The 20,453-nt window shown below is 37.9% G+C and overlaps 1 protein-coding gene across 2 annotated transcripts in view; it reads right to left on the bottom strand.

The window, feature by feature from the left end:
- PPP2R2B (protein phosphatase 2 regulatory subunit Bbeta) overlaps positions 1 to 14,629 on the bottom strand; it is a 484,529-nt gene extending 469,900 nt beyond the window's left edge. Inside the window, exons 1-2 of one of the 2 annotated variants that reach the window (XM_008014864.3) lie at positions 14,366 to 14,629; positions 14,168 to 14,245 (exon numbers count right to left, since the gene is read on the bottom strand). In XM_008014864.3, coding sequence (XP_008013055.2) covers positions 14,168 to 14,245; positions 14,366 to 14,375 — 88 coding nt within the window. In that variant the 5' untranslated portion in view covers positions 14,376 to 14,629. The remainder of the gene's footprint in view (positions 1 to 14,167; positions 14,246 to 14,365) is intronic. The other variant, XM_008014861.3, reaches the window with a different exon arrangement.
- Positions 14,630 to 20,453: the final 5,824 nt, after the last annotated feature.

Below are 20,453 nucleotides of genomic sequence, written 5' to 3'. Positions count from 1 at the left end.
AATGCAAACCTGGGTGAACCTTTTTGGAGCCTGTGTTCTTCACTATGGTGTCATGCAGCCTCTGCTAAGAAGTGAGACCTTAAAAAGTGCTTGACACACCAAGAACCTAGCACCTGGAATGTTAGATGTGCTCAGTGCTGACTATCATTTTTCTTCAATGTTAAGTTTATCGAGTTTTCAATAAGTACCAGGCACTGTATTAGACAAATAAGATAGACATGGCTCCTGTCTTAATGCCTTTCTTAGACTACTAGAAAGCCATTTCTAATCATGATTTTTTTTTTTTTGGGTATCATCAAGCCTCCCTTGCCCATGAGAAACTGGGAAATGTCAGCAGTTTCTGAGGAAGGCTTTAAAGAAGGCCAGGGAAGCCAGGGTTCATCAACAGCCAAATACACAGCCTGAACCACTCTGCTGATGTGATTAGCCTGGGTGTTGGCCAAAAGACCACACCAAGGCCCTTGGAGGGCTACTGTTTTTCCTCCTTTCATATTTGTGCATTTGATCACCACCTAGGTTAAAGAAAACAACATCTGGCTGATACAATAGAGGTAGAAAATGCTAACATCTGCTTGATAGTCAGGAGGTTTTTATTTTTAATTGACAAAAGTTGTGTAAATTTATAGTGTACAACATGGTGTTTAAACATATGTATACATTTTAGAATGGCTAAGTTAATTAACATATGCATTACCTCCCATACTTATTATTTACTTCTGAGAACACTAAAAATCTACTCAGCAATTTTCAAGTATACAATACCTTCTTATTGACTACTGTTACCAAGTTGTACAGTTTATCTCTTGAATTTATTCTTCCTGTCTACCTGAAATTTTGTATCCTTTGTATCCCCAACTCCTCTTACCCCAACCCCTAGTAATTACCACTCTGCTCTCTGGTCTATGAGCTTGACTTTTTTAGATTCCACAGATGTGAGATCATCTGGCATTTGCCTTTCTGTGCCTGGCTTATTTCACTTAACATAATGTCTTCTAGATTCATCTGTGTTGTCACAAATGACAGGCTTGCTTTCTTTTTCCAGGCTGAGTAATATTCCTTTGTTTTTCCACCGGAAGGGATATCAAACAGAGACTCTTATCCCACAATGCCACAGGGGAATCTGAGTGGTGGAAACATTAAGTAGTAATGTGGAAGAGGAAACTCATAACTTCATTGTGTCTGTTTTCCTTTCTCTACTCCACCTTCTCCGTCTATAAGTGGGCAGATCGTCCAGAAAAGATCTCCCAGTTTCCTTCAAAGGAAATTCCTTCAAATTCCAACACGCTATGAATCTAAAGTGTTTAATCACACAGTTTCCTATTTGCTCATTAACATCATGTGGGTAAATAATACTTGGATTAGGTGTAAGAAGTGGTAATTAATTGTTCATGTTTGTTGATAATGTAGAGAAAACAAGCTGTCTGTAATTTCCTTCCACTTGCTCTGACATCATCTCTGTAGAACCAGAGCCTAGTACCCTCTACAGGTGTTTATTGCTCTTCCCAAAGATGAAGTTTAATCTTTCTGTGGACTCAGGTGTAAATAATCTTTTTAATAAACACATGGATCTGATGGCCATTTTAAGTTCATTTAGAGAGCGTTTACTAAGCAAATATTAAACATTAAAAAAACAATGATCTGGGTGGTAGAATGACGAGCCATTTTTATTTTCTTGTTATCTGTGTTTTCATTAGCATCACAGCTAACATTTACTTAGCATTCACTCTGTGTCAAGCACTGTGCTTTGTATAGATTATTTTATTTCATCCTCATGACAAGCCTATGAAGGAGGAACTACTATTTTCCCATTTTACAGAGGAGTAAAGTGAAGTTAAATCAAAATAAAGTTATGCAATCTATTCAAAGTGACACAGAAAGTCATTTCATTGGATTCAAACCCAGGCCATCTGTTCATAGTTCATTCTCTTAACTATGGTAAAGTCTTTCCAATGCTCTCAAGTTTCTGTTAGAAACACAAAGAGTATTACTTTATGTGAAAAAAAATGCAAGTTTTTAAACAATAATATCGGAGTTGTTTTTAAAATAAAGTTTGTTATTTATTTTTTTCTGTTTTAGTTTCATGAATTTGGTTTAAACTGCTATTAAATAGCAATCTTTTTAAAAGACATCTTCAGCATGCTGTAAAATACTTTTTAGAAAAATATTCTCTCTCAGGTATGTCTGATGAGAAGCTGCACTTTACATGAATCACTGACTGATAAAAGAAAAGGCACATAAATTCTGAAGCATGTGTGAATGGTAAGCTGTAAAAAATTGCCATCAGTTTTCTTTGGAAAATAGGCACTTAATATCAATATTTGGAAATCATTACTGCTTGGATATCATTGGTATAGACTAGCCAACATAAAATTACCTGGTATATTTGATGAATGGTGTAGAGTGGGAAGTGTACATGGACAAATGACTGTGCCATAATTTTGGGAAAGGTTGCTTTAAATCGTAATCAGAAAAATCACTCATGAAACAATAGATAATAATGACCCTTAAGAAACAGCTAATAAAATTATGGAAATATCATCCACTGTAAAAACTAAAATGAAAAAACAACAGATCTTATGTTCCCTAAACTGTAAGCTGAAAGGACATGGTCAGGTCTCAAGGCTGCCAAATTTAAGTGATCTCAACAATACCTTGAAAATTGCTTTTAGGCACTGAACAAAACTGTGACATTTACAAATTCCGATGGTGATCCTGGGCAAAGATAGCACAGTGAGCTTTAGACCACAGACAGGATTTTACTACAAGAGGTGAGGTATGAAGACCTCTACGTTGGAAGCAAAACCAAAACAAACAAAAATAGTTGAGTTTAGAGGTGAGGTTGAATTTTCACAACACAACTATAAGGAAGATTATGTTACTGAAAATTCTCCATTGAGGTGAAATGCCCTAGGATTTAGGTCCTAAGACATCAGAGTACTTCCATGCTTAGAATCCTGAAAGCTTCCCATTGTACCCAGAATAAAATACAATTATTTACCATGGTTTGCAAGCACACACCTGAACCTGCCTCTGCTTCCCTCCACGACTTCAACATAGACTCTTCCCCTACTGACCGATCCAGGCATCCTGGCCTTCTTTCTGGCCATGCCTGGATTGCTTCTGTCCAGGGTCTTTGCACTGGTTGTCTCCTGTGTCTAAACACTGTTCCCATGGGTTTTTTGAACATGGTTTCTACTCATTATTTGGGTCTTAGCTTAAATGTCACTTCTTCAGAAAACTCTTCACAGAAAAGCCATCTAATAATGTAGCATTCCCCATTCCCTCATTTAGCCACTCCCACATGAGACGGAGTCTTGCTCTGTCACCCAGGCTGGAGTGCAGTGGCATGATTTTGGCTCACTGCAACCTCCACCTACCGGATTCAAACGATTCTCCTGCCTCAGCCTCCTGAGTAGCTGGGATTACAGGCACCTGCCACCACACCCAACTAATTTTTGTATTTTTAGTAGAGACGGGGTTTGGCCATGTTGGTCAGGCTGGTCTTGAACTCCTGACCTTGTGATCTGCCTGCCTCAGCCTCCCAAAGTGCTGGGATTACAGGTGTGAGTCACCACATCAGGCCTATTTTATATTCTTTATAGCATGTGTCATCATTGGAAAATATCTTGTGTCTTTGTAAGCTTGCATTTTCCAGTGTCCACCTCTGCACTAGAATGTGAGCTCCATTAATACCACAAACTGTGGCTATTTCAAGGGCTGCTGTGTTTCCAACACCTACTGTCCAATATATATTTACTGAATAAATGGATGAATAAAATTCAATATTCTTAACTCCAACCAAATTGGTATAAAGTTAGTTATACTCTCTTTTTTAAAGCTCTATATGATAGACTAAAAATAAATATACTAAGAAAAAGGCATAATGCTTACTGAAACCTTGAGCAAATAAACAGGAACCACCCCACAATGTCCATGTGCTTAATTATTTATTCTTGGCTTTTAAATTCCATTAACTAATAACATAGGCAGTAAGTAGGATGATGCTGAGCCTGCTTAATGAGCAACATTTACAAAAAAGCAAGTGCTCTTCTCACACACCCCAGGCCCCAGCTTCAAGACAAGTCAGTCTAGAGAAGCTTGGTGTCTGGATGTGCCTGAGCCAAATGTTTAACCAAGAACAAGCCAATGACCCATCACTGTTTCCACAGTGGTAGCAATAGAAATGGTTAAGCCTTATCTGTCTCTTTTTCCTGTAGCTGATACTATTGTTGGACTACCTTGAATCGCATCCTCATTCCTTGCTGCAAAGCCTAGATTCTGTTGTGGCATCCTCCACTCAGGGATGATGATCCCATTCCAAACTCGGATGCAAGCCTATTTGTATAAAGCTAGTTAGGCTAATCCCATTCTCCTTGCCAATGGATGGCTTAGAAGTGGGCATCTGCTGGGAGGTGGAGATTGCAGTGAGCCGAGATCGCGCCAGTGCACTCCAGCCTGGTGACAGAGCGAGACACTGTCTCAAAAGAAAAAACAACAACAACAACAACAACAAAAACCAGAAGTGGGCATCTGACTTAGACTGTGGCAAAGGGGACATCAAAAGAAATTTTCTAGGGATATCGGAGGGAAAAGGTTTCTTTATTTAAAAAAAAATCAGAATGTCCTTTCACTTGACATTGTTGGTTTATCTGAGTGTGACGCCCAGAATTGCATGCAGCAGTTGTCTTGGGACAAAGCTGACATTCCAAAGACAGCAAGGCAGGGAGATGGAGAGGATCCGAGTCCTCTATGCTGCGCTTCACCTAGGGAATTCATCAGTTCGGGGACTCCCCGCCTTGTGACTTATGTGAAACGCTGGATTATTGCAATAACCTTTCAACCGATTCCTGCTTCTGACAGTGGTCCCTTAATCGAGCTGCTGCTAGAAAGAGCGTTTTTCAACTAGTGGCTCTCTATTTCATTCAGGCAGGAGTCCAACTATTTTTAATGGGTTATAAGGTCCCCGTCTTGCATTTGTCTGCCATCATCTGTCTCCATCTTTCACAACTTCTTCCTTTGCCTACTCAACTTCAGACACACTGGCCACCAAGTCCAGTCCTTAAACATACCCAATGAGCTCTTGCCTCAGGGCATTTGTACTGGCTATTCCCTCTATCTGGAACTGCACTCCCCAGATATTCACATGACAATTTTTTTTTTGTTTTGCCTTCTTCAAATCGTTGCTCAAATGTCATCTTTTGCATGAAGTCTTGACCATCATATTTAAAAGAGAACACCATATCCCTGCACCCCCTGTTGGTTTATTTTCCTGCATTTATAGCCTCATATTTTATATTCCACTTGTTTATTATATCTATTATTTAGCCCCTCCACTATTGAATCTCCAGTGCCTAGAATGCCAAGCACATAGTAGGTGCTCAGTAGATATTTGCAGAAGAGGTCATCCTTTTACTGTTCCAGATATTTTGATAGCAGTTTTCTGATGCAACTGAAAGCATCTTGAAAGCATGATGGATTTCCCTTGAGTTGCCTTGATGTCCTGTGCCCTGCATTTTCAAGACAGTCAACCATATCTTAAACTTACAATCAGTGCATCTAGCAGAAGATGAGCAGTAAAAAAATTGCTGGTGTAGGATTCAAAAATTTGCCTTCTGGACTCTATAAGACCTTGGGCAATTTAAGACTTATTTCTAGCTGCCTTCACCTCCTCATATTTATGAAGCAAATTAGGTCTACTATCTATAATATCTATACTATCTTTTTGTCTGCAATGCAGGATTATAAGACCGATTCTAGTTATTTCCTATGGATTATAGGATATATATGATCCATATATGTTAAAGTTAGAAAAGTTCTGTGTATCTATAATGGATTGTTTTGAATGAGCTTTTTTATTCTTTAAAAATATCCGTTATTGTTGTATTAATAGTAATATTGATGTTTTTTGGTTGGTTGACATTTATTAGTTACTGAAGGCTATATTCATTCAATAAATATTTATTAAGCCCCTGCTTGGTGTCAGGTTACTTGCCAGGAGTGCTCTACCACAGTAGTTGAGAATACCAACTCTGAGGTCAGACTGGTGTGCAAATGGATATGTTGTTAAACTTTCTGAGTCTCAATTTCCTCCACTGTAAAATGGGCTTAAGCTGGCACCTGCCTCATATCTTAGTGTTGCAGCAAAGGTGGAATGAGATAACATGTTGAAAGCAATTATTAAGGAGTCTGATCTCATGAAGCCTGATTAAACAGAATTATCATTATCATTACTTTACCCTGGCCAGGTATTGTGCAGCACTTTCAAAGATCTTATTAACATATCCTTTCATCCTCCCAGGTTGGCAATCACCCAGGGAACCTGAGCAAATAGCACAAGAGAATAATTGAACCACGAATAAAATGTGGGTCTATGTACCCAGAAGTCCTAGCTAATTCCTGTTTCTACTTTAGGTCTCAGATTGGCTTCCAGTCTAGCCAATCTTACTCTAGCAAGCCTTCCCTGCTCTGTTCCCAGTGTGGGTTGGGTGACTTACTCTTTTTCTAGTACTCTCCACAATCACATTGGATTGTCATTAAAAACCATGTGGTGATGCCCTCAGGAAAGTGTACAGTGCTTAATGGAGGGGAGCAACAGTGTTTTGTCCATGACTGACCTCATCATCCAGCCCAGTGCCTAGCACATACTAGGTGCTCCATAAATATTTGTTAATTAAACACATTTAAAGTGATTGGCATTAGGGAAGAGGAGAAATAAATAGTCACAGTTTTTTTCTCTTTCTTGGCTAGGAAATATTTAATTACCTAATGCTTACAAAGAGAACAGGATGTTTGCCTTCAGTGTTATGCAAAGAACCTGCTTCCCTTCCTCCAGTGTTCACTTCTCACCAGCCCACCTGCAGAGTACAGCAAGCCTTCTCACATCAAAACATTCTGCATCACAGCTGAGAAAAAATGCTTTCATCTTGCACAACTTGTTCATAATCAGTCCAATTTTTCTTCTGGCAGATTGGAGCGCCGTGCAAAGTGAAGTTGCATAGGAAATTCCCTTGTAGCCTACTGGGTGCAGAGAAGAGATCTCCACTTCTCTTTCACACACAGAGGAAAGGTTTTCACTCCCTTCAGTGCCCGAGGCAGAGAACTTGGCTGCACAGTATCTCACATTTATTGGCATTCTTGTTTCCTTTAAATGCACTCAAAACACCTGCAGATTTTCTGTCTTCTCTGCTCTTAGAATAGCCCTCTGATGTAAGGAAAGAAAGAACAGAATTTCTCAAAGTGCCTCTTGGATCAAACTATTAGAATTGTTTGGGATGGGCCGGGTGCAGTGGCTCCTGCCTGTAATCCTAGCACTTTGGGAGGCTGAGGAAGGTGGATCACGGGTCAGGAGTTCGAGAGCAGCTGGGTCAATATGGTGAAACCCCGTCTCTGCTAAAAATACAAAAAACAGCTGGGCGTAGTGGCGGGTGCCTGTAATCCCAGCTACTCAGGAGGCTGAACCCAGGAGGTGGAGGTTGCAGTGAGCTGAGATCGCGCCACTGCATTCCGGCCTAGGCGACAGAGCAAGGCTCCATCTCAAAAAAAACAAAAAATAAACAAATAAAAATAATAAAAATAGTTATTTGGGATGCTTGTGAAATATGCAGGTCCTTTGACTCTGTCCCAGACCTAGTGAATCAGAATCTCTAGAGGCAGAATCTAGTAATATGCATTTTAACACCCTTCCCAGGGTATTCATATGCACAATAATGTTGGAAAATCATTTAGTATCCTGTCTAAGATCACTAACTGGGTAGCTGAACCAAGTTTAAAGTGAGGGATTATCTGATTTCAAATTGGTGCCTAATTAAAAATCCCCTGGAGTTGTTGATGTAGAAAGCTTCTGTCCAAAAAGACAGGATTCCTTCTTCCTGAAATGGGAATTCTTTCAGTGCCAGCCCTTCACCTTGTATTCAGGAGTGGGAAGAGCAAGGCAAGTAAGGCTCCGTTTTCCATCATTTAGGCTAAGATCTGTGGGGTGAAGTTACAATTATTGTAACTAAACATCTAAACATCTAAGAAAGGTTATTTGTCAATTACGGACTTCTTTCTATAAAATGAGGTGAAGGTCACAAGTCTTTATACTGCTTTGAGACAACCCAATTGGTTTTTTTGTTTGTTTGTTTGTTTTTTGTTTTTTGTTTTTTTCTGTTGACAGCAAAGAGCCACAATCACTGAAGGAAAGCTGAAAAATCATTCCTATAATCCTTGGATTACTTAAACATCCATGCAAAATGAAACATTATTGCAAATGATGTTATAGTTAGAGGATTCCTCTTTGCAAGGAAGTCACAGGTGTTGGCTTTTACTTTAGGGTATATGAAATACCCTAAAGTCACATTGATGTTTTCTCTCATTAGAAAGCACAATCAATAGAATGCCTCATCCTTCCCTCTACATGAGTGATCTTTTCAGAGGGAGGGAAGGAAAAAAATGTTATTCTCATGTAGCAAAACAGAATAAATATCACAATTATTTCCCATGAATAAGATGAAGTGACCTGTGTTGACAGACATCAAAGAACTGCAGAATGAGGAACAAACAAAGCACCCTAGAATTGCAGTATCGGAAAGAAAATGGTTATATGCTGTAGTTGGAATAAAAACAGAAACCGCACCAGATAATTCTTTTTCCCATGTACAAAATCAGACACCAAGTCTTAAGAAGTTCTCTGATATCGAGTGGGCAATTTCTCCATATAAAGTACTTCTAACGATGAAATAATGTAAAATTTCATGCAATGAAATCATATGTTATATGAAATACGCCTAAGCAAATCAAATACAAGCATTGCACATGGTAAATCAGAACCTTTAAATGTGTAAGTGTCTTCCAATAACTCAACTAAGTCAACAATGTTTTTATGGCATCCTAACCATCAGCATAACAGTGAAAGTTTAGGTCATCAGAATTGTTTGTTGACTGCATGTCCACATGATCTGCATAAGTTATGTGATCTCATTCAGTTCAATGGTTCCAAACACCATCTGCATGCTGAGGCCTCCCCAGGTTCTATCTCCATCTCTGAGATTGTCTCTCTAAGACATATATGTGACTCATATATATACATACAACTTCCTTCTTGATGTTTATACCTTTGTACCTCGTAGCTACTTCATATTAATTATGTTCAAAACAAAGCTCATGATTTTTCTCCCCAAATATCTTTCTTTTTCAGGTTTCCTGGTGTTAGTAACTGGTGCCCACCCAGTTGTTCAAAGCTAAAACCTGAAAACTATCTTAATTCCTTAGTTTACTTCTCCCCTAAAATGCAGCCTATTGCCTCCAAAACAAGCCTGGAACCTGTTTTCTCTTCATCTGCACCTTCTCCACTCTAATAAAGCCACATTGTCTCTCATAAGACTTCCTATAAAGCCCAAGGAATGCTATTTTTGAGAATGTGTCCCAGTGATATAATCACAGTAGCTAATCATGATTACTGAATCATGTCTATGTGCTATGTCGTTTAAAATATATATCTAATTATATTATCATAAGAGTTCTTCAAGATAGCTTTCATTATCCCAATTTTACATATCAGGAAATAGAATCATGAAAAATTTGAGGTAACTTACTCCATGCCCATAAGTAGTGAAGCTAAATTTGAACCAGGTATTTTTAACTGTGAAACATATGCTCTTAATCACTATACCACACTGCTTTTCCTGGATAAATGTAAAGGTTTTATTATTAGGTGTTCATAATAATGTTATAAACATTGAAAATCTAGGTAAATAAACTAGGGTATACGTGCCTCTTATTATATGAAAGATGATCCTATACATTCTTAAGTAAAAACATCAATTTACAAAATAGTATTTCCATTATGACTCCATTTTGGTAAAAAAAAAATAATATGGATATTGTTTAATGTAAACTAACCAATTCCTTGCACGGTATTTGACACACAGTACTTGTTTCTTGACTGAATCAATTAATGACCATATATGCATAATCAAGAGGTTAGAAAAATATACCATAAATTTTTAACAATGCTAATCTGTGGGTTGTGGGTTTCTGAATGACATTTATTTTCTGATTTTTATTGGTTAAATTTAAACTTTTCTACACTGAGAATATATTGTTTTAGTAATCAGAAAAATCAAAGATTAAATGTTATGTTTTTTAAAGTTATTTAAGATTTGTCTTAAATGTTTTCTTCCCACAAGTCTATTTTTCTCCACCAAATGTGTGAGATTCTTACCTCTTTGGTAGTCAAAGCATTGTAGTCTTTAGCCTAAGTACTTTTATCTGCAGCTCATTTTACCTTGTGTTTATTTGATGTGATGCTTTATTCTTCCAGGCCATACTCTGTCTCCTCTTCAATGGTGCATTTCTTGAGAACTTGGACTATATTTTATTTATCTTTACAACCTTCTTACTTTCTGAGACAGTACCCTGGATATAGTAAGCACTCACCAAATGCTTATTGTTGAACTCACAGTATAATTCATTTAAAGCCCTACAGAATAATTTGACACGTGAAAAAATTCTAGTCTACTACTTGATACCCAAGATGCACATAAGTATCTTGCACCAAGATGCAAATTGAACATCTTATAACAATCTATTGGTAATGGTCTGATATATATTATATATAACATATATTATTATATATGTATTATATATGTTACATATATTAATATATATGTGTGTTATATATTATATGTAGTATATATTTTATATGTATTATATTTAATATTGTATATATGTATCACATATGTATATTATACACATATATGTATGCATATATATAATATATACACATATATGTATATGTGTATACACACACACACACACACACCCTCCTAGCCCTTATAGCCATAATAGGTAACTATACTATTATCCCCATTCTGCACATGAGGAAAACTGAAGCATGGAGACATTAACTTGCCAAGGTAACTAGCTAGAAAGTGATAGAACTGAAATAGAAAAAGCTATTAATAGGAATAAGTAACATGGAAGGGAAAGCTGAATAATTTTTATTGACTTTGATCGTATAGAAAATTAACTTGAGTAGATTATGCCAATTAAACCAAAGGAAACCTGATTTTTAACGAGTAGCAAGTGAAAGTATTTTATTAATTCACTCAACAAATATTCAACTTCCATTGAGGCAGTGTTAGTGGAGGTTAAATGACATCTAAGATATGTTGGCTAGGGAACTTCCATGCAGTGGCTGTGTGTTTGTGACTAACCTAATTCTTCTTTTTAAAAAGTTTCTCCCTTTATTCACCATTTTAAAGTGCATTTTCCAAACAAAATAGGGATCGATTGTCATTTTGATCCTGACTCTGACCCAACTAACAGTCAGTTCAAGCAGGCTACTTTTGTATTATGCACAGTAAACATTTCAACCTATCTTCAGTTCACGTGTGTTCATAATGATCATCTAAGGGCATATGTGTAAAATGCACATTCCAGGCCCTCAATCCAGACTACTAAGTCAGAGTCTCTATTTTCAAAACAATGTTTAAAAAGCAGGGGCTTTGGAGTCCCAAAGACTAGGTTTGAAAACTGCCTCACCCATTTATAAGCTATAGTGCCTTTGGCAATGTACTTAATATTTTTTGTTTATTTGCTTGACTTCAATATCCTCATAGGTAATGTGGGAATAAAAATTCTTACCTGTCATAAGGTTTTGGTGAAGACTAATTTAGAATGAAGGTCTAATTATAATAATATTTATAATAATAGCTTACAAATATCGAGTACTTACAAAGTATTGAGCACTGTGGCCAGTGCTGTATCTGTGTTATCTTAATAATTTGTCTTAAGCAAATAATAAGTCTGCAATTGGTAAGACCTATAGTTACAGCAGACACTCAGAATTCTCATAATTGATGGGAAGCCAGTCACAAGGACAAGATTTAAGTGCAGAGTGAGAGAATAATGGATTACTTGGAACAAGTCCTCTAGCCTTGTGATGCCCAATGCTAGTCCACTACATTAGAATTAACTGGGTAAACTAACACACATTGTATCACCCTGACCCTTGAAACTCTAACTTAGTAGCTCTTGGAGACCTGGGAGTCTCTATTGTTTAAAAAGTTCAAATGATTTTGAATCATGGCTAAGATTTAAAACAATGTATTCACTTGAGCTTCCTTTTCTTAAGATCCATGAGGTTAGAGAGTAGGTCATTTTTTTTTCTTTCCTTTTTAAAAAAATTTCTAATGTCTAGCACAGTGCTGTCATATAGAAGACACTCAAAATTCTTTTTTTTAGGTGACATAAAATGGGATTGATAGTTTCTATCTGTCTTCATAGGGGCTTTAGAAGGATCTTTTGTAAGGCTCTATTTGACAATTCATCTCAAAAATAGAGGATGCTATATACAAATATAATATTAGATCCAGTAATCCCACTACTTGGTCTATATTTACAAAATAAAATCAGTACATAGAAAAGAAATCTGCTCTCCCATGTTTATTGCAGCTCTAGTCACAATAGCCAAATTATGGACACAACCTAAGTGTCCATAAATAGATGAATAGATACATACAATTTTATATATATATATATATATATATATATATACACACACACACATATATATATATAAAATACACACAAACACACATATATATGCAATGGAATATTACTCAGTCATAAAAAAGAATAAAATTCTGTCATCTGTGGCTACATGGATAAATGTGAAAGGCATTATATTAAGTGAAATAAGCCAGGCACAGACAAATACCACATTTTCTCACTCATACGAGGAACCTAAAAAAGTCGATTTCATAAAAGTAGAGAATAGTAAATAGTGGTTACCAGAGGCCTGGGGGGTGGTAGGAAGATGGAAAGAGATTGGTCAATAAATATAAAGTAATAGATCTGAGGAATAAGTTTTGTTCTTTAGCACGGTAGGGTGAGTATGGTTAACAATATCATATGGTATATCTCAAAAGAGAGAGAGGATTTAGAATCTTCTTACCACAAAGAAAGAATAAATGTATGAGGTAATGGATATGCTAATCATCTTGATTTGATATCATTACACAATATACACATATCGAAACATCACACTCTACCTTATAAATATGTGCAAACATTGTGTCAATTTCTTTTAAATGTAATTTTATATAGATTTATTTATTAATTTATTGTAGTGTGCTTTCTCCTGCTTTGTAAACATAGAGTATTTGGTTTTTGCTCACCCACTATTAGATTCTCTACAAAGGAATTATAGCAAGATTCTAAATAAACTACCTTTTCCAAATTACTCAGATTGATTTTTGCTCGAATTATTTTTTACTCAGAATTGAAGTGCTACAGAATGACCTGAAGTTCACATGCATTTATGCATGTTAGTTTGAGTATAGCGTTCAATCCTGTCAACTGTTCACTTCGTCATTCTTTAAAACTAGTTTTACACCTGTGTTATACCACATCTAAAATCTAAAGCTACCATCAAAGCAGCAAAATCTGTTTCAGGCAAGCCCTACTGCTTTCTGCTAGAAGAGCTAAACCATGATTTAAAACACCCCAAAGTACTATTCTAGTTCCTTCCGATTGCATATCATCCAGTGTTTTGTAATGCAGACACCCTTAGGGAGAGTCATGGAGGTCTCCAAGTCCAGGCTTATGAAAGAAGAAAATAAAGAAAAATAAACAGTTCTTCAGGAGGAGGAAAACTAACGCATTATCCCAGGTAAAGGGCCCTGGAATAGGAAAGTCTCCTGAGAACCAGAAAGGCAATTATATGCTAAGATTGGGATTCAATGTTCCCATAAGTCATATGACCAGACTTGAATTCTTCAATCTCCCTCCGCACTTCATGTATTGCCAATGGTCCTCCACATAGAATGGAAGGGAGAGAATTATGGCTGACAGTCTTAAAATGTTTGGACTCAGAATTCTACAGCGCTGATGACCATCCTGAAACAAGGCTTGCCTAGTTTAGCCTCTGTCTCTGCAAATCTATTTTACTGAAAGTTCATTTCAGTGCTGCCTCATTGATAGGAATAAAATAAATATCAACAGAAAAAAAAAAAAAACAGGAGAGAAAGAGAGAAAGAAATTATTAAATCCATTTCTAGCTTAGAATACAATTCTAGGGTGTGTGGGGACTTAGATTCGTGGAAGCAAAGATGAAAGTGTTTAATTTTGAAACCAGCACAAACTCCCAAGGAGGCAAGGAAAAGGGTATGGGGATTTCTCCTACCTTCTGTGGTCCCAATCTCGATAGTGCCTTTCACTTGACTGAAGCACCATAGTGTGTCCTGGGTGAGTGTCCCAATTCCTGAAAGCAACACAAGGAGACACTTCAGGTTAGGTAAGAGCTTCCAGTTGTTCCTAGGAGAGCAACAAGAAAAGAAATATATAGCAGAATCTATGCATTTCTAAAAGGAGACTTGCACACCAGGTATCATCTCGTCAGAGAAGAGACCCTAGTAAGTCCTGAGAGAATGGTCAGTCTGCAAGTACCACGTCCTGCTGTGAATCACTGCTCTGTCTCCTCCGTCTGACCAAGCCAGGACCAGTTTGAACTGGAGCAATTGGAGTTTGTTCCTTCTCAGGCCCTGGCAGCGTCCTGGAGTGGTTACGAAGGGCTTGCAGTCATCCCCTGTGTGACTGGCCCTTTTCACGGGAATACTAATGCTTTTGATTGTTTTCCTTCTGTGATGGTGGGGAAGAGAAAGAGGCAGTTCGTTAGGGGGTGAGAGGAAAAGAAAGGCAACATTTTTTTTTGTTTTTAACTGGGCTTCACAGCTTGCATGGTTGAGTGGCCAGTAAGGGGTCAGATACCCAAAGCACTTCCATCTCTCTTGTTCACTTCTTGACTGCTTGCCAAAGTCAGGCTGACTGGAGAGTAGGGAAACACAAAAACAAAAAAAAAACAAGGCTGGGGATGAGGCGGGGTGGCTCACACAGAGTTGGGGAGTCAGTTTCTGACAAATGTGGCCTATTTTGTTCCAAGGGGATTTTTGTTTCAGATCCAATTGGATACTTGATGGGGCTAAACCAGTGACTCCTGGTTTCTACAAACATATGTAGCCAATATGTATATTAATACATATACTAAGAGATATTCTAATTCCTTTACATATTCAAAAGAGTCCTTTACAGAACACTTCTGGATAGCAGGGGTGCCAGTTTTCTTCTCAACAGCATGAACTTCCCCCTTCAATTCAACTGGGTTTTAAAATTCAAGAGAATATTGTAGAATCAAATTTTGGAAGATGGTATGAATTTAAGAATGATTAAATCCAGTGGGAAAAAAACCCACAAAATTTCAAAAACGAATTGACCTTTAAAATGCACAGGGAACTGAGTAGTCATTTTCACTGTCAGCCACAGATTTGTATTGAATTCCTATATGGAAACCTTCGTTCGCTCAGCCACATGAGAGAATTGCCTCTCATATGCTCTTCTCAGTGTTGTTGACAGGTTATTTGATGGAAGTAGTATAGAGTCATCATTAAAAGTAGAGACTTTTCAATTAGGCAGGGTTTCTAGTTGGGCTCTGACTTGGGACAAGTTTCTAAGCATAATGAGACAGTTTCCTCATCTTAAATGGTGATAAAAATAGTAACCATCTCTCAGAGTAGTGGATATTGAATGTGATTAGCACAGTCAAGAAACTTAAAAATGGATATTATTATTAGTAGTAAAGATTGATTCGAAAGGGTTTCATAGTAAAAAAAAAAAAAAAAAAAAAAGACGAAGAATATTGGCTGAGAAATTTCAGACACTGTGCTAAGCACCTGACTTAGAGCAGCTTCATTCTTACATAAATCATGGGGAGGGCGTTATTATCATCCCCATTTTACAGGGGAGGAAACTGAGGCTCAGGAAGTTTTGGTAACTCCCTCAAGGTCACACCTAGTGCATGGCAGAGTTGGGATTTCAATCAAGCCTGTCTGAGTTGCAGTATTCCCAGCGTGTAGAGGTTGGATACCCATTTGACAGTTTGGGCCCCTTAGCCCAGAGAGGCTTCACAGCAAGAATCTCATTTGGAAGGCTGAGCTGGAATACAGTTTCTGATATCAAATAGTAAAGTATCCATGTCTTCTTTAAGATGACACAGGGCTAAAACTTCCTAATAAAATTAACACCTAGAAGGGGAGAAGGAAGGCCTTTGGCAGCATTTATTAGTGCATAGACAGACACAGTCACAGTGCTGATCCTTGCTTGTACTTTCTGCTCTGGCCTTGGATTCCAGCATCAGATATTCTTTGACAGGTTCTTACCCTTCCTTGTGAGTTGTCAGTGACCCTCTCTACACTGAGTCAATTCTGCTGTTGAGATCTGAGACCACATCTGTCTTAGGGAACATTAGTTATAGATGAGATTTCCTGCTGATTTTTGTCCTGGCACAGTTCCTATATCACTAGTTATGATTCTGGATGTAGATGCTGTTTCTATTTTCAAAAAACATGTACTTTAAAGCAAGAAACTCTGAAACACATACATGCATACATACAAACCTAGGCATATTTAAATATGAGCCTATGTCTAGATATTTGTACTACTTTAGAGAATTTTAGCTCTAGGAGGAACCTTTCTTATATGTGAAATTAATTTATTTCACATCTGAAAAACCCAAATCATGGAAGTTACTGACTTGGTGAATTCACAAGGAATAATGTGACCAATTTACATACCAATGCCAGTTCCTGATGTTTACTCCTAGATAGGGTTGCCCAGAGGCATAAGCTCGGTTGATGAGAGTTGGTTGATTACTGTGAAGGTTCCAGGCAGCCAAGATATTGTCAGTGGTTTTGTCCAAGGCAGGCTTCCATTGGACCCAATTTCTGTCTCCCACCAATATTATTGCCAAATGAGGGAATTAGTGATGCAAAGAAAGTTTGGAATATGCCATTTATTTCCTAAAAGTGCTAAGCAGCAGCTGAAAACAAAAATGCCTGGATGGATTAGGATGTAAATGAGACAAGCTGTCCAGGTGTCAGATATTCAGTGATTTGACACTTGATCTCAGTCTGTGATCATCTCAAAAGAGGTAGAAATGAAGGAACTGGAGGATTCAGGCTTTGCCTGAAGGTCAGCAGCTATTCAACTCCAGCTAAAGGTTGCCATGAAAAATTTCAGCCCAGTGTGACCAGATTGGCGAATGTTTTTCATAAGAAGCCAGAAATCTGGATTATTATGAGAATAATCCAAACGTTCAAATAACTCCACATTTTTAAATGTTGTCAATAAGTTCAAATTAGAACACTCACACAGTATAGCTCACACAGCCTAGGGCAAACATCATATCTGCGGGCTGAATGTTGTCTTGGTGCCACCAATTTGTAAATCTCTGGTTAGAATATTTGTGCTGAAAGACACTTTAATACCTAGCTCATGCTTACCATTTCACAGATTAGGAAGTGGGACCCTAGGAAGGAAAAGAACTCACAACACAATAATTACTTCAGTTGCAGACCTAGGACACCAAGGGGTCAAATCCCATTCTTATATCAGATTCTCTTTTACCACCAGGCTACCTGTCATGGTGATGTTTTGGCAAGATATCTATCTATATTTAATGAATTCTCTTTGGGGAAGTGTATTTCATTGCTAAAGTGGGATGATTGGGAGAATTACACTAACATAGAAAGGAAAATTTGTTTCTTTTAAATGGCAGACCTTGACAGCTTCCCTAAACCCCAGTGTTAAATGACACATCAGTGGCTATGGCAATGGTGTCCAGAAGCAACATTCCCTACCAGGAGGCTGATGCAGATCCAGTGGCTAAACATCCTGGAAGGTGCTCATGCTTTTCTCCTTCTCCACAGCTCAAAAGGGGGCCGAGTCTCACCTACTGAATCGTTGGAAGCACAGCTCACAGATAGCATGTACCTATCTCACGTCTAGGATCATGGAATAGACAATTTCTGAATCTGGTCACCCCTTGGAGATCACTTGGTCCAACTGCTTCATTTAAAAGCAGAGGACACAGAAGCTCAAAAGGGGCATGGCCACACAGTGAGTTAACAGCAGAGTTGGAGCCAGCCCAGGGCTCTGATGTCCTGCACACAGCCCTTCAGAGTTGAGGCAGCCTTTGTCCTGCCTCTTTTGTGCCAACTCAGCTTTGTGAATACAATGAACAGAGAGTGTGACATGCAGCAAATAAAGCTCCTTATTGATTGGGAGGTGACTGTAAAGAGTTATTTTCAGGGGCTTTGTGCTAGCAGTGTGCCTCTCTCTGCAGAGAGTGGGAGAGGGAGAATGAGAGAGAGAGAGAGGGGGAGAGAGAGAGAGAGATCCTTGCCCAGAAAAATTTTCTCTGAGAGAAGTCTAATTTGAAATTGATTATGTTATAGGCTATAAATGTATATTCACTACATAGAAAGAGCCTTAATGGTGCAATCCTCTCTGTTGTTACGAGACTACCACAATAACTTACGGCAGGCACTTAGTGTGAAATATGAATGAATGTCTTGCTGACACATCAGTCCCAATTTGGTGTAGAAATTTTTCTATCTAGGAAGCCGAATTTCTAAAAGGAGAGACTTAGGTACTCCAGAGACAGTTAAAAATAAGGACTTCAGACTTCAGTGAGAAAGAGAGGCCTTTATTTTTCACTTTCCACCTCTATACCCTGTATATTGCTTGATATTTGACAATTGCCACTGTGTTTAGTAAAGACAGGCCACTTGTGTGTCCCCAATTTGCCAGAGAGCTCATATAGAACAGAAACAAGCAGAGATAGTAAGCACATCAGGTTTTAAAGTCAAACGTTTCCTTTGCACAGGATCCACCATTAGAAACATTATGGAAAAACCATCACTGGATCATTTTGATGGGTGTAGTTCACTGGAGGATTTCAATTGGCAATCAGAAAAATTGTTAATTGGCTAAACTGACCATCAAGACAGTTCATTTATTGGAAGAAAGGGAAGGGAGGTGGAACGAAGTGGTTACATTTGGCAGATTATTAAGAAGGTAGTATCAGTTAGGGATTTGTGGTGATTTGCAATAGGAATGAGGAAGGAAAGAGGTGAAGGAATCTTGGACTATGGGTGAAACAGTGGAGCTACTCTATTGAGCTCTTGATCCTATATCCTAATAATTTACTGAATAAAGTTTTTATACTCTCAAAAAAATAATGACGGTGCAAAGTTTCTCATTAGAAATCTCACCCTATTTTACCAATCAAAGGAAATGAAGGTGCCTAATATCCTCAAATAGATCCGTGTAAATATCTGTATAGTAAATACAGAGAAAATGAGAAGACACATTATTTCTTGCCTAATGCATCCTAGCACACCATTCTGGAGTGTAATTTAAAAGTATCCAAGATTGAAAGATTGTATTTTACTCTTCTCTATATATACAATAATTATTTTGTGATAGTGTTCTACTATTTCTAGTAAGGTTTTAATAAATAGTTAATACGGTCCTTTCCACCCTCTCTTTTTAAAAAGCTTTTGAAGGTATAATTGACATTTAATAAATGGGAGATACTTAAGGTGTGTAATTTGACAAGTTATGACATGTATACTGTCACCTTGAAACCATCATTGCAATCAATATAATAAACATAACCAACTACCAAAAGATTCCTCATGGCTTTTTATGTTTTTTGAGATGGAGCCTTACTCTGTCACCCAGGCAGAGTGCAGTGGCTTGATCTCGGGTCACTGCCATATCTGCCTTCTGGGTTCAAGCCAAGGGGCCTCAGCCCTACGAGTAGCTAGGATTATAGCCGCACGCCACCACACCCGGTTAATTTTTGCATTTCTAGGAGAGACGAGGTTTCACCATGTTGGCTAGAGTGCTTTCAAACTCCTGACTTTAAGTGATCCACCCATCTCGGCCTCCCAAACTGCTGGGATTACAGGCATGAGCCACCGCGCCAAGCCCTTTTCATAATTTTTTTTAGCCCTTTGTTTTGCCTATACTTCTCCTTCCTCCTAATCTCAGGGACTTCTGATTTGCTCTGTATCTATATATTAGTTTGTATTTTTTGTAATTTTATACAAATGCAATCCTATGGTATGTACTCTTTTTTTTTTTTTTTTGCTTCCTTTGATGAGCATTGAGATCAGTTCCTGTTTTTGCATGTATCAATTGTTCATTTCTTCTTATTGTTGATCTGCATTTCTTTTCTTTCCTTTTTTTTTTTTTTTTTTTTTTTTTTGAGACAGAGTCTTATTCTGTTGCCCAGGCTGGAGTGCAGTGGCATTATCTCAGCTCACTGCAACCTTCACTGCCCAGGTTCAAGTGATTCTCCTGCCTCAGCCTCCTGAGTAGCTGGGATAACAGGTGTATGCCACTACGCCTGGCTAATTTTTGTATTTTTAGTAGGGATGGGGTTTCACCATGTTGTTCAGGCTGATTTCGAACTCCTGACCTCATGATCTGCCCGCCTTGGCCTCCCAAAGTGCTGGGATTACAGGCATGAGCCACCACACCAGGCCCGATTTGCATTCCATTATATGGATATATTATAGTTTGTTTATTCATTTACCTTTATTTAGGTTGTTTTCAATTTTTGGCTA

Source organism: Chlorocebus sabaeus, chromosome 23 (genome assembly GCF_047675955.1).
Source record: "Chlorocebus sabaeus isolate Y175 chromosome 23, mChlSab1.0.hap1, whole genome shotgun sequence".
NCBI classification, from domain to species: domain Eukaryota; kingdom Metazoa; phylum Chordata; class Mammalia; order Primates; family Cercopithecidae; genus Chlorocebus; species Chlorocebus sabaeus.
The sequence above is the reverse complement of the archived record's forward strand: the minus strand, read 5'-3'. Positions and strand labels throughout refer to the sequence as shown.